Source organism: Solanum pennellii, chromosome 11, assembly GCF_001406875.1.
Source record: "Solanum pennellii chromosome 11, SPENNV200".
Classification (NCBI taxonomy): domain Eukaryota; kingdom Viridiplantae; phylum Streptophyta; class Magnoliopsida; order Solanales; family Solanaceae; genus Solanum; species Solanum pennellii.
In genome coordinates, this window is record NC_028647.1 from 3,603,651 (window position 1) to 3,618,567 (window position 14,917).

Here is a 14,917-nt window from a genome sequence, read left to right on the forward strand (position 1 = left end):
GGGGGGGAGGGGGAGGAGGGAAGAAATAATCAACATAAAATATTATTTATGAAACTTTTTTTTTCATCAGAAAATATTTTTTATGATTTTTAGAAGACTTATTGTTCTAGAGATAAAAATTTTTTAATATGATGAAAGTAGAACATATTTCTTTTAAAAATTATTTTCCCCTTACCAAACACACCCTAAGAGCTCGTTTGACTACTTAGCCCATTTTAAAATATCAAGTGTTTAAAAAATAATAAGTAATTTATATATCTTAGGTAGAAAAAAATGTTAATATTTCGTTTTACTGTTAAAATAACCGAGATCACGACCTTTAAGGACTACTATAAATTTAAAACTTTTATTTTTACATTAGAAAGTACAAACGACGAAAATAAAATAAAAAAGCAAGTCGTGAGTTTTTTAATTTTATTTTAATGCAGGTAATAAGCAATGACAGGTTCATAACTCCGGTTCATCGGGTGGTCACACACCCAAAAGAGGCTCGAACCACGATTGGTGTATTTCTCGTTCCGTCACCCGAGATTTTAATAAAACCGGCTACTACTTTGATTCAAACTGTACCAGTGTTCAGAGCCTTTACTTATCCAGAGTTCCTTGAAACATTTGTTGGTCAGGCTAAAATTGATGCTCAACTTGCCCTAGACCATTTTAGGAGCAAATCTTAGCTTTTAATTATTTGAAGAAAAAAATAAAGATTGTTGTAAAATATAATATGGTGTGTGGTACTATATATGGTCATATAATTGGAGAGATTTGTCATAAGAATATGATGATGTATGGTTTGTTTTTGTATCCAAGAAAAGAGCTCCCCTTTAGGTTGTATCTAGTATTGGCTCATGTAAAACTTTGTGATATAATATATAATAAAACACAAGGGGTGTGTTTTGTAATTAAGGAGTAAAATATTTTTCGTTAATTTTTATGTTTAATTGGTTAAAATATTTAAAAACATTTTCTCTAGAAAAAGAATCTTAAAAATGAACAAAATGATTTTCTTAGCGAAAGTAGATAAATAAGTTTCATCAGTGACTAAATGAGCTCTTCTACCTAATAATATAGATTAGTCTTGAGGGGTGCATTTTCTTTTCCTAAAAAATACGCANTATATATATATATATATATAAAAATCAAAATAAATATCATTTTTGTGTATGTATATTATCCAAATATTGCATTGCCCACTTAGATTCTCTCGTTCCAATAGGTCTCTTGAACTAAGCCCAAAATAATGGGCTAGATTTCAATGGTTTGACTTTGGGATACATGAATGATTTGAGGATCGTTATTTAAGCCATATTCGAAGTCTATAAATTTTAATAAGTTTATTCTGTTAGGACCGAAAATAAGCAGGTGTAAATGCGGAAGCTAGCAAAGCAAACCTCAAAAGACCACGAGTAAGAAGACAACGAGAAATATACCAAAAGACACAAAGATTTAACGTGGTTCGGTCAATCGACCTACGTCTACAAAGGAGATGAGCAATCCACTATAAATATGAGAGTACAAAATACAGAGGGAAACAACCTCAACCAAATCACTCGGAATACATGGGAGGTTCACACAAGTGATAACGTATCAAGCTTGTGACCCACAATTCTCCCTCTAACCAAAACTCTCAAAGCCTTTAAGACTACATTGTGAATGCCGATTAAGTTAGAAGGAACATTCCTCTATTTATAGAGTCCTAAACCTTTTTCTACTAGAAAAAAGGATTAGTCAACCCAAAACATTTTCCTAAAAGGAAAACCTATTTATGGTAAGAAATCAGGGCAAATAAAACCCAACATATTCGCCTTAGAATTATCAAACTGTAATTGAAAAAACTCACATCTAGAATTACAAACTTCATTCATATATAGATTTGATGTTAGGCTTGTAAAACATATTTCAAACAAAATATCATAATAGTAACAAACTTTATACATATGTTACTTAAAAGTTTACCCAAATTAAAACTTCATATATTTATGTTTGAACTTCATAATACATACGAGTCTGAAAACATATATGATTGAAGTTGAAGGTGGAGGAGGAGCATCAACCTCTTTTGTCCGAAGATTTTTAATATCGACTATAACTTAATAATTTTGAAAGATGGGATAAGATATTCGAATTGTAGCTCTTCGAGTTTAGTTTTCGAATCATTTGTCATTTGGATATCTTTATAATACATTATAATTAAGTCTTTTTATCGAAGGCTAGCGATAAAGCCTTTTCATAGTAGAATTTTTATCACTTGAATTACTTCATCCTATAACTATTCATTTACTCTCCTCCAAAAAGTGTTAGATCTTTATTTTGTATCTTAATAAAAGCGATTTGAGAAGTTTTGAAATAGTGACGAAATCATGATTTTATCATATATCTATTTCAATAATCAAATTTCATTCAAAAGTAAAAAAAATATTATTTTTTTATTATTGAAAAATAACTTTCGAGAATTACTTAGTCCAGAATAAATTGAATTTTTTTTTTATAACTCGAGGAATCTAGAAGTAAGATGCTTTATTGTTTGGGTTTGTCCTCACATATTGAAAATGAAATTTTATTTTTGTTTTTATAGGACCACCCCTTAATTAAATATGACAAAATCATTTATTTGCTTACATAATACCACCTCTTAATTAAAAACAACAAAATTTATTTGCTTGTATATATTACTATTGTTAATGTTTTAATTTTTTTTAAATATATAAATATATATATATATAGCCATTATTTATTTTATATTTAATATTTTAAATCATTTTTTGAGTATTGATTGCATTGGTCCCAATTTGAAGACAAAAGAAAAAAGGGAAACAAAGACAAGTAAAGTGACCAAAGCAAATCTGATTTTTTATCCCACCGACTTAATCTAGATCGTGCAATACAGGGTCCATTAGGAGGTGACGCTCTCAACAAAATTTTCTCCATATTCAGAACTTAAAATTGAAATCCCTAATTAATGATGAAACACTCTTACATGTGCACCACTTTAAATTCAATTATTTTGGTTGGGATTTTTTCTACATCTATAAGTAGTTTATAAACATATTTTGGAAGATAACTTTTTATGAGAGAGAGTTAGAAATCGATGTGATTTTTTCTCTTCATTTTTTATTATTTATGCGTTCATGGACCATGTTTATGTGGAGTTAAACTTCTTATTCTAGAGTTGTAGTTCTTTCATTAATGTTGATATTTGAATATTATTTTCAATTAATTAGTTTATCGCATTATTTGTTGGTCCAATACTAATTTTTAATTAAGAATCTGATCTTTCTTGATTAAATCTTTATTAATTAGTTGTTGTTTTTTCTTTTAGTTAGTTAATAATTAAAATTTTGGATTTTATTTGTTATTTAAATAATTCACATTAATTTTAAATGATTAATCACAAGTTTTGTTGGGCTTGATATCTGACTGGCCTTGACCTCATATATAGTACTATACCTTAAATTAAAAACAACAAAATAATTTGTGCGCTTACATAGTATTATCTCTTGAGAAATTAAAAACAGAAAAATCATTTGTTTGTATATATTATCATTATCATTTTACTCTTTAAAAAATGTATATATATTAATTATTATTATGTACTATATATATTTTAGTGCTTTGTATTATTTTTTAAAATATTGATTATATTACGTATGCTTAGTTTCATACTTTTTTTTTCCATCCGGTATTCAGAGCCTATTATTGGAATTTCAACTAAATTCGGATTGCGCTCTGCACGGCTCTTTTAGGGTGGCGCTTCCAACATGATTTTCTTTCTATCTAGGACTCGAATCCAAAACCTTGAAATAAGGACGAAATACTTTCGGCCAGTGCACCACAATTATATATTTTTTTATTTATAATATAATTATAAAGTGATATGAAGATAAAGAGAGATTTTGGTCCCGTTATATTTTTAATATATAATTAAAAAAACAATTCTAAGATAAAGAGAGATTTTGGTCCCCCATTAGAAGACAAAGGAAAAAGACAAGAGGACAGTTGAAGAGAGCGTTCTATTTCAAATTTAGTCGAGCTCTAATAAAGATATCAAACATCAGACATAAAACTAAATCAAATAAATATATAGTATTTTATTCGTCAATGAAATCTCCTTAGTTTGTTATTTATAGAAGACCATTATCTATGTACAAAATAAATCAAACACACAACAAAATTATCCAAGAAAAATAATGGAAATTTTGATTTCAAATTGGTCAAATGTTGAATTTGTACCTAAAAAGTATATTTTCCCACTAGATAGAAGACCAGGAAAAATTAAATTTCCTGTTTGCCATGATATACCACTCATAGATTTGGCTAATAATCATCCAAATGATACAATTCAACAAGTTATTAGAGCATGTCAAGAATTTGGAATATTTCAGGTACAATTAATAGTTAAGAATATAATTTTTTTCATCAGACAGTAACGTATGTAGAAATTTTTTTTAAAATTAACGTGTCAATAATTTTTTTAAATTTAGAGTTTTAAGAACGCTATGATAATCTCATTTCACAATTGATAAAATGTGTACACAAAATATAACAAGAAGAAATGAACTTTTTTCTCGAGATTGAACTATGAAAAACACGTTTTGTTTTGTTGCTCCGTGTGACTCTTATATTAGTACTATATGAGTAGAGTAGTAGTATAGTATATATTCAATATTTTTACTTTGCTAATTATCTACATTATAGGACATATAACAACATATTTAGTATAGTTCTACACAAGTAAGGTATACGATGTATACAAATTTTATATCTACCGTTATGTGGTATTAGAGAGGTTATTTCTGATATATCATTGACTCAAGAAATTTGTTTGTCATATATACATATTTCGTAAGTATCTAACGAAACAATATCCCATTACACCTTCAGATATTTCATGATATCTGAAGTTTCTAATTAAAGATGAACGAGTATTTATATTATGTTTTTCGTTTACTTATTATGATGATCAGGTGATAAACCATGGAGTATGTGAAAATCTAATGGATGATACAATGAATATATACAAGGAATTCTTCAAATTGCCTAGTGAATACAAGGCAAAATTTTACTCAAATGATATAAACAAAAGCTGCAGGTTGTGTTCAAGTACATTAGCATATGATACTGAAGAATTTCACTATTGGAGAGATAATTTTACTCATCATTGCTATCCTTTAGAGGAATACATTATGACTTGGCCCAATAAGCCCACCAAATATAGGTAATATACATTCGTTTCAGTTTACATGATACATTTTTCACGTTTTTTAAAGAACAACACACTTTTAAATTTTAAAACGATTAACATTACATTTTCATTTAAAGTTAACTTTACATTTTCATTATGACTTGACCCAATAAGCCCACTGAGTATAGCTAATATATATTCGTTTCAGTTTACGTGATACATTTTTCATGTTTTAAAAAGAACAATACACTTGTAAATTTTAAAACGATTAACTGTACATTTTCATTTAACCCTTAACGAAAAACTTTTATAATCATACAAATATCATGACATATTTCAAAAAGCCAACTGAAATGTTATGACACATTGTCAGTTTCTTTTTTCAAATTAACCAACTTTTAGATGAGCTGGATTGAACAGGTCAAAATGAGTTTGAGTTAATATATAATTAAATAAGCAGGTCATTTAATTCGTTCAATCTTGATCCATGCACAATAATATTTACGTGTCTTGATCCAATCAAACTAAGACACGTAAATCCAAACAGTTAAAAGTGATCATTTTGTTTGTTTTCTTTTTTGTAGAGAAGTGGTAAGTGAGTATTCAATAGAAACAAGGAAGCTACTATACAAGATTTTGGATATGATATGCAAAGGATTAGGACTAGAGAAAGGTTATTTTGAAGGTGAATTAAGTAAAACAAATGTGATATCTGTGAATCATCATATTCCATGTCCAAATCCAAGTTTGACACTAGGAATGCCAGTACATTCTGATCCAAATCTCATAACATTGCTTCAACAATGTGATGTTCCTGGACTTCAAATACTTAAGGATGGCAAATGGATTGGTGTTCAACCTATTCCTCATGCTATAGTTGTTATTCCTGGTCTACAATTGAAGGTAATTTTTAGTGCTACTTGTATAATACTAAAAATCACTATTGTCCCATCGAAAAATGTTCAATGGCTATTTTCAGAGATATTCTATCATTGAATAGTTAGGAGAAAAAATAGAGCGATGATTTCATATGAAAAAAATTAGGAAGCTTCCCTCCATACATTTTTTAAGTCACTTGGCTCAATGGGAAATGACCGAAAAAAATCATGTTTTATAACACAGATTTTCTATATATTTGTTGTGGAATTTTTTTTTAATTTCTACTAGTAATTGGTTATTTTAGGAGGTCCATTACATTTGTCAATTATCAAATATTAGAGGATTAAAGTAGTGGTTGATAAGAGAAAAATTGTTTCCAACAAAATAAGTGATTTTTTTTAATGTTTGATATGTACACAAAAAATATTATGATTAGAAGTGAATTTATATATAATTTGGACAAATACTATAAAGGTAGAGGTATGATGGAGTGGAATAGGGGTGGAGGGTATAAGAAATGGGGGGTCAATTTTCCTCATAACATATGGTGATTCTTTGCAGGTAATAAGCAATGACAAGTTCATAACTCGAGTTCATCGTGTGGTGACACATGCAAAAGAGGCTCGAACCACAATTGGTGTATTTCTCGGTCCGTCACCCAAGTCTTTAATAAAACCAGCCACTAATTTGGTTTACACTGAACCGGAGTTTAGAGCCTTTACTTATCCAGAGTTCCTCGAAGCATTTACTGCTGGGGCTAAATGTGATGCCGAATTTGCCCTCAACCATTTTAGAAACAAAACTTAGCTTTTAGTTATCTTAATGGAAAATTGTTGTAAAAAAATAATATGGTGGGTGGTACTATATCTATGGTCCTATAATTAGAGAAATTGTCCAAAAAAAAGTGTTATGTATAGTTTTTTTTTTTACCTTATGTTATAGCCTTGTTAATTGTTGCAAAATTGTATCTATACATGTAAAACCTTGTGATGTACAATATAATATAACACTTTGGTTGTGTTTGATAGGAGTAATTTTTTCATGTTCGATTAATAAAAGAAAAAATTAAAAATTTGCCCATTTTGTTGAATTATGGATAGTGTTTAAAACATGAGCAGATTCAACATATCGTGTACAGATTCTCGAGAACTCAGTAATTTTTATTTAAATTTTATATACATATTGAAATATTCACTAAATATTATAAATACTTGACTGTATAGTATCATATTCATAAGAACTCTAAATTTTAAATCATAAATCTGACTCGGATTTAAAGAAATCATGTGACAACTATACATAGACTTCACATGTGCTATATATAAGTTGTCCTTACATTTTCCATAACAAAACATGGTGTACTTAACGCGGAAAAAGAAGAATCAAAGAAGAAAAAACCAAGAATCCTTTGCCTCCATGGCTATGGAGGAAGTGGTGAAATCTTCAAGAAAGTGATTTTCCGGTGGCCGGAATCCATCACCGGAAAATTAGATTTGGTTTTCTTGGATGGAACTTTTCCAGCTCAGGCAGGGAAATCTACCCGTGAAGGTTTTTTTGATCCTCCTTACTTTGTATGGTTTCAATCAAATAAGGTATTAACACTATAGTTTGCTTCAATCCTTTTTCTAAGGCTAATTAATTATTATGTATCTAAATCTTACTGATTCGATTAATTTAAAGGAAAATTTATGTAAGTGTATCATTCGACCATCTAATTTATTAATATGGTTGAAGTATATATACTATTCATACACTTTTGGATGTATATATAGTGTATATGTATATACACTATATTTATAATGTGTATATATTTTATAAAACAGATGTCTCACTACTAAAAAAAACTCTATTTTCTAGTGAAAAATATTAAGTGACTATTTTCATAGAAATTTTGAATAGATCGATAAAAAAAGAAAAAATAATTTTGTTTTCATATTGGAAATTTAGGAAGTTTCTAGTAGTGTCTCATGTTGAGTTTTTTTTTTTTAGTTAACTAACTTATACGATTAAGAATGGAGTGATCTTATTTATCTATCAATACAATTTTATTTAGTCATATTTATTCAACTTTTTGTAAATTTCATTGTAGGATTTCAAGGAATGCCTAGAGTATATAGAAGATTTTATGTTAAAGCATGGACCTTTTGATGGTGTTCTTGGTTTCTCACAAGTAATTATATTTTGTTAATTACCATTCTCATGGGAAAATAATCTGTTATGATTTAAATAGGAGAAAATGATTTTACATTAAAATTATTTTATTTCCTGGATAATAACATTTTTAATTCCTTATTATCACTAAATTGTTATAATATCTGACTAAATATATTTAAATTTTTTGTTAGTTTGATGGATATAGGGAGCTGTTTTATGTGCAACATTCCCAGGTATGCAAAGGGAAGGATTGGCCCTAACAAAAGTTCCAAAGATAAACGCATCAGTTCTACATGGCAAAATATACGTAAGACATCACGTAAGACAAAAAATGACATGTAGGATATGTGTGTCGATTTATTTAATTTTATACAAGTTTAAGTGTCTACTTATGCGCATCCAAAGTTGAAGGGCATAAATATGATTTGAAGCCAAATTAAAAGGCATATTTATGCATTATGCCTTTATTAAATTTAGGGGTAGTTTTACTTTAGGTTAGGGAGACAGTATGCTCTTTATCATTTCATTTAGATATTTATGGTTCAGAACTTCTTTTAAGAGGGTTCGAAAAATAAATATATCGTGTCTAGGATTTAAATTTGGAGCCTCAATGTAAATTTTGAACTTCTAAATCATTAAGAAAATCTCTAGTCTTGTATGTACGATATAATTTTTTGCTGAGGAAGCTCGGGTGGATCCCCATCATGCGTCTTTAGATCTTTCCCTACATTCACAAACTTAATCTTTGAGACCTTTGGCTTAAAATGAAATAGTATTTACCGTTTACGTACCATAAATCTTTGGAAGTACTACGTTTATATTTTCATTTCGTTAGAACACAACTTATATATTAATAGACATGAAAAAGAAGTTTATATTATGAATGTAACTAATCCAGAGATAATGATATAAACACACCTGAAGTAATATTACGTTTTCTATTAGTTTTTTTTTATCATTAGGTGTTTCTATTAGTCTCAAATATTTTTGTTTTATTGAGACTTTTTTCTAGGGGTGGGCATTCGGTATTTCGGTTCGGTTTTGGTTTTTTTTTCGGTTTTCGGTTTTTGTAAATTGTGTACCGAATACCGAATCGAAATATTTCGGTTCGGTTCGGTTTTTATTATTTCGGTTTGGTTTTTATTATTTCGGTTCGGTTTTGTTATTTCGGTTTTTTTAATGGGCCTGTTTAGTTGGGCTTTTAAAAATTTACAAATTTTTTTGTTGATTTTCAGCTTAATGGACTAAAAATAGTTACACCAAAAAGTCTTTTACTTTTTAATTTTTATTTTAAATTATAATATTTATTATTTAATATTAATAATTAATATAATATAAATATATATTATAATATAATATATTTCGGTAAACCGAAATACCGAATTACGCAAAATCACATACCGAAAACCGAACAGAAATACCGAAAAATACAAAAACATATACCGAATACCGAATCGAAAACCGAAAAACTGAAACCGAAATACCAAAAAAATTCGGTTTGATACAGTATTTCGGTTTTCCGGTGTTTATGCCCGGCCCTACTTTTTTCTTTGTTGATTAAGGGCATATTGTGATGGAATTGTTCTAAACACTATAGTTAATAATGTATAAGTGATATAAACGTTAAAAGTTGAGAATGTTTTAGTAAATAAATAATTTATTATCCTATAATAAGTATATTGATATGAGTAGACATCAAAATTTTGTGATTTTTTATTTCAGTTAGAGTTCTTGAAAATTATTTTATCTTATATACCAACTCGCACGTCAATATAAAAATAACCAATTTCAAAATATTCTTAACCTCCTGCTTTTTTTCTTAAAGAAAGAACTGTTATTTTGGCTGAATTGTGGAGATTAATCGGTTTTTTTATATTTTATTGTGGAATAAATACAAAGCCCACAACCAAACACTTTGGTTAATATATTAATCTGAATAACAGATGCAACGTGACAATTTGGTCATATATGTCCATAAATTTTTAATTTTAAAAATTTAAGTGGACGTTTGATTATGCATATTTTAGTGTGAAAATTGAAAAAAATAAAATAAAAAGTAGTACTATTTTTGGATTGAAAAATAATAGTATTTGAATATTAGAGTTGTGATTGGCCACTTATATACAAATTGTAATTATTTTTTATTTTCTATGACTAACTCAGAGTGAAAACACTTTTTATTTTTATTTTTTTAGAATTCTTGAAAAATTTTGCAATTGAACTTTCAATATTAAACTCTAGAGTAAAGGTAAAAAAATTTCATGATCAAACGAATTTTGAATTATGAGTTACTATATAATTTGATATTATGTTCGGACACATATTATACTTTCTTCGTCTAATTTTATATGTCATCTTTTTCTATAAATAGTTAATTCATAATACATGTCATTTCACATAAGAAATGCATAAATTATAATATTTTTTATTTTTTATTTTTTATTTGTGTGAGTTATTACCCTTGAAATTATACATTTGATCAACTTAGAAAAACTAAGTAAATTACTTAATCAAAATTAATTAATTCATATTCATTGACTGAAAACTTGAATTCCAAAAAAAATTCAATAAGGGTACAAGGGTAAAGTTACATCATTTCTTAATATAAATGTAAAGTAAAAAATGTGACGTATAAAATAAGACGGAGGGAATACTTTATTAAATTTAAAAAGATAGCTTTTTAAAAAATCTTAGCAATATATGCTTATGTACCTACCATTTTTTTGGGAAGAAATTAAAAAAGAAAATACTATGGAAAAAGAATCAAAGAGAAAACCAAGAATTTTATGTCTCCATGGCTATAGAGAAAGTGCTAAAATACTCAAGAAATTGATTTTCCGGTGGCCGGAATCTGTCACCGGAAAATTAGATTTGGTTTTCTTGGATGCACCTTTTCCGGCGAAGGGCAAATCTCGAATTGAAGGTTACTTTGATCCTCCTTATTTTGAATGGTTTCAATTTAATAAGGTATTTATATTTGCTTCATTTAATTTCAACGATTCGATCTATTCGAAGGAAAACACTCGTTAATATGATATTTTTTTTTGTTACGAGCGCTTATATGAGATATTTAGTTAAGGATTGATAAAGTGGTCTTATTTATTCGATCGTACTATTTTATTGTTCATTTCATCCTTGATTATTCAATATTATGTATAAAATCATATTTGTTCAAATTTTTTTTCGTGAGAGTCAAACTGACCAATGTAGAATAAATCGAGATCCAAATTTTGGTGAGTTTGACACAGTGGCGGAGTCATCAGGAGTTCATCCGAATCTTCTTTTACGGAAAAGTATATTATTTTTATATGATTAAATACTTTTTAGGTATATATAGTAGATGTTGAACCTCCTTATGTGTTTATTTTTTTTATATATTTTTATTGGAATAGTCATTTTATTGTTCGATCTTATCTAGTGGTTGATATTTGTATTATGATTTGAATTTGTGTTGAAAATTTTACATTAAATTGTAAAAGCATACTAATAAAGATTTACGCCATATCCAACGAGATTTAAATTCAAAACTCTTAATTAAAGACGAATAAGTACTTATCATACTATCAAAATTATTGTTGATACTCGAATAACTTCTTTTTTTTTTAATTTTGTTTTATTTTTAGAAAAAATATTTTTTTTCTATAAATTGTTTACATTCTTGTAGGATTGCACAGAGTTTTACAATTTTGAAGAATGCCTTGAATATATAGAAGAGTTTATGTCAAAGCATGGACCTTTTGATGGTATTCTTGGTTTCTCAATGGTAATTAAGTACTATTTTCCTTTCTGTCGCGATAACGTAAAAATAATCTGTTATGATCAATTATAATTATGATAAAAGAAAATGACTTTATAAAAAGTAATTTTTTATTTTATTTTTGTTGGAAATAGGCAGCTATTTTATGTGCAGCAATACCAGGCATGCAAAGGGAAGGTGTGGCTCTAACAAAAGTTCCAAAAATAAAATTTGTGATATTAATATCAGGGGCTAAATTTGGAGGACCTTCATTTGGGGTACCAAAATTGGCTGTCAATGCATTTTCATATCCAATTAATTGTCCATCACTTCATTTCTTAGGTACTTTCATAATATCTTCACTTTTTAAATTATTTTTTAAAAAAAATGTGTAAACGAGAGAAGTTGTTGTGAATGAATTTGGTTTTAAGACAACGAGGGATGAAAGGATATGAGTTTTTGTATGCGCGACCTGGAATTTACTCTCAGTATTTTTAATTACTTGTCTAGTTTTGAATTGAGACACCTGTTAAGATAATAATGATCGACATAGTGAGTTATCATTTTACTCTATTAATTATGAAGTAAATCAATTAAAAATTTAAGATTTTTAAGTTCTGCTTTTTTAAAAGTAATTAATAAGTAAAAAAATTATCATTTCTTGATTTGTCAAATTGAACAAGTAATTAGGGACAAGGGTAGTTCTGATCATTTTTTTTTCTTTATATAATTAATTATGTTTTTAATTTATTTCAAGCTTTCTACTATTTATTGAACATTTCAATTATTCAATTTAATTGGTGTTAAATTTTTCTTTTTTCATTATTAAGGAGAAAAGGATTACCAAAAAAAAGATGGAGAAGTTCTATTAGAGTGTTTTGTGGATCCACAAGTAATTCACCATCCTAAAGGACATGCCATACCAGAACTAGGTGAGTAATTTTGTTTTGAAATTTTATGGTATATTTCTTGGTTTATAATGTGAATGTAATTCTTACTCAAATCAATATTTACAAAATTTAAGAAAAGATCAAGTAAAACATCATTTTTTGAAATAACTCCACTAGTTTAGGGTAGAGGCGAAGTCAGAATTTTCGATAAAGAGATTCAAGATCTGAAGATATAGACACACAAAATAGCCGAAGAGGGTTCGACATCTACTATATATAAATAAAAAATTAGTTTAACAATACAACAATAATATAAGTTTCTGTAGAAGGGAGAACCCCTAAAGATATGATGGATACGCCACTGATTACGGGGTATGATTAGAGTTCTAATTACATGTTTAACAAGGGTAGGAATAGATTTTTGGTTACACGTTTGGCATAATCTAGTAACTTAGAACTAAATTTTATTTTTTTTACTTAAGTAAATAATTTATTCAAACTATAATTAATTATTTTTAAAAAATTTCTAACCTAAAAGCTCAAAATATTGAACACGTTTAGTTACATAAAGTCCTGGTCATTGACTTTTAACATAATTTTTTCTATTATCATAAAGTCGAAAAATGTAGTTCAAAGTTAGGAATTTGAGTTTTCATATAATTTCATAGAAAAAAAGTTAGAAAATTTATAAATGAAAATTATTATCTCACTTAAGATAACATCTTAATTAGTATTTATATATGTATTAATTATAATTCATACGTTTTAATTTTAATGAAAATAAATAAGGCTTTAATTATATCTTTATTTATTTTATTTATTTTTTTGCAGATGATAGTAGTGGTGAAATAATACTTGGGTTTATTGAAAAGACATTCCAAAAAAACTTAGGAACAAGGGCACATCAATATAATCGGAAGCCCAGGGCGAAATTTTAGTTAGAGGCTAAAAAAGATCATAAATTTTTATATATTTTATTTCTGATTTAATTTTTAATGATTATAATACTCAGATTAGTTTATATGTACTTTAATTAATTTCACAAGATATTTATAGCATTGATGGCAAGCAACACTATTTTGATTTTTATGATCGCGAGCCCTTGGCCATGTTCGAAAATAACTTATTTTTAGTTGCCTATGATGAGATTTGAATACGAGATGTTACGATACTCAACCCATTTTATTGATCACTAGATCACATCCTCATAATTTATCTACCAAAATTAAAATAAAACCAAAATAAGTCACTTTTTTTTTATATGCTAAAATTTAAACCTAAAATCTTATGATTATCGACCGTTCGTTAATCATTAGGTGGCACCAATAAAATTTGTCCCCTTTAAATATCAACGCATTCATATCCTAAGACTAATAATTAATTCATTTGTACATTTTTGAAAAGAAAAAAAAAGTATACGACCAACAAAATTATTTAATGGTCAATTATGGCTGAATCATGGAGACAACGCGACAATTTTTTAACCATAAATAAATTCATATATATATATATAAATATGGGGCCTAGTGGGTCTAATAATTTTGCATAAGAAATTAATTCAATGGAAAAAAAATTAAGAATTTTGTGTCTTCATGGCTTTAGAGGAAGTGGTGAAATACTCAAGAAATTGATTTTCCGGTGGCCGGAATCCGTCATCGGAAAATTAGATTTGGTGTTTTTGGATGCACCTTTTCCGGCTCAGGGGAAATCTCCACTTGAAGGTTTTTTTGATCCTCCTTACTTTGAATGGTTTCAATCAAATAAGGTAATTTACTCTTACTTAGATCAACATTTTTGGTTTTATTTTTAGGGTGTGTTTGGTTCGAAGGAAAATATTTTACGAAAATATTATTCAATTTACTCATGTTTGGTTGGGTTAACTTTTTGAAAAAATACTTTCGAAATCAAGTCATTTTTCTCAAATTTAAAGAAACTAACTACCCTTCGGAATTTAAGAAAAACATTTCTAAAACTCTCTTTCAACTTCAAATTACATTTTCTTTAGTTGAAAAAATCAATTTATTTTTTATTTTTACCCCCACCCCCTACCCTCACCCCCACCAACCCCTACCAGCCCCA

General features: G+C 27.8%; 5 protein-coding genes across 7 annotated transcripts in view; all 5 read left to right on the forward strand.

The window, feature by feature from the left end:
- LOC107004197 (hyoscyamine 6-dioxygenase-like) overlaps positions 1-912 on the forward strand; it is a 3,847-nt gene extending 2,935 nt beyond the window's left edge. The window contains exon 4 of the mRNA XM_015202438.2: positions 429-912. Coding sequence (XP_015057924.1) covers positions 429-674 — 246 coding nt within the window. The 3' untranslated portion in view covers positions 675-912. The remainder of the gene's footprint in view (positions 1-428) is intronic.
- Positions 913-4,169: 3,257 nt separating this feature from the next.
- On the forward strand, positions 4,170-7,092 carry LOC107004291 (hyoscyamine 6-dioxygenase-like). The gene is made up of 4 exons (XM_015202520.2): positions 4,170-4,379; positions 4,962-5,212; positions 5,764-6,082; positions 6,620-7,092. Exons 1-4 carry the CDS (start codon positions 4,185-4,187, stop codon positions 6,863-6,865), a joined length of 1,011 nt encoding a protein of 336 aa, XP_015058006.1. The 5' UTR covers positions 4,170-4,184; the 3' UTR covers positions 6,866-7,092.
- A 76-nt stretch (positions 7,093-7,168) lies between these two features.
- LOC114074898 (esterase FUS5-like) lies at positions 7,169-8,616 on the forward strand. Its single transcript, XM_027913046.1, has 3 exons — positions 7,169-7,211; positions 7,385-7,650; positions 8,148-8,616. The coding sequence occupies exons 1-3, from the start codon at positions 7,169-7,171 to the stop codon at positions 8,244-8,246; spliced, it is 408 nt and encodes a 135-aa protein (XP_027768847.1). The 3' UTR covers positions 8,247-8,616.
- Positions 8,617-10,889: 2,273 nt separating this feature from the next.
- LOC107004226 (esterase AGAP003155-like) lies at positions 10,890-13,930 on the forward strand. 3 transcript variants are annotated; one of them, XM_027912873.1, is made up of 5 exons: positions 10,890-11,179; positions 11,877-11,975; positions 12,104-12,146; positions 12,779-12,880; positions 13,670-13,930. In XM_027912873.1, exons 1-5 carry the CDS (start codon positions 10,913-10,915, stop codon positions 13,774-13,776), a joined length of 618 nt encoding a protein of 205 aa, XP_027768674.1. In that variant the 5' UTR covers positions 10,890-10,912; the 3' UTR covers positions 13,777-13,930. The 3 variants fall into 3 exon arrangements, with proteins under 3 accessions (XP_027768674.1, XP_027768673.1, XP_015057948.2); XM_015202462.2 differs by having other exon boundaries at positions 10,894-11,179; positions 12,104-12,290; XM_027912872.1 differs by lacking the exon at positions 11,877-11,975 and having other exon boundaries at positions 10,891-11,179; positions 12,104-12,290.
- A 432-nt stretch (positions 13,931-14,362) lies between these two features.
- Positions 14,363-14,917, forward strand: part of LOC107004166 (esterase AGAP003155-like) — a 4,512-nt gene continuing 3,957 nt past the window's right edge. Inside the window, exon 1 of the mRNA XM_015202404.2 lies at positions 14,363-14,603. Coding sequence (XP_015057890.1) covers positions 14,400-14,603 — 204 coding nt within the window. The 5' untranslated portion in view covers positions 14,363-14,399. The remainder of the gene's footprint in view (positions 14,604-14,917) is intronic.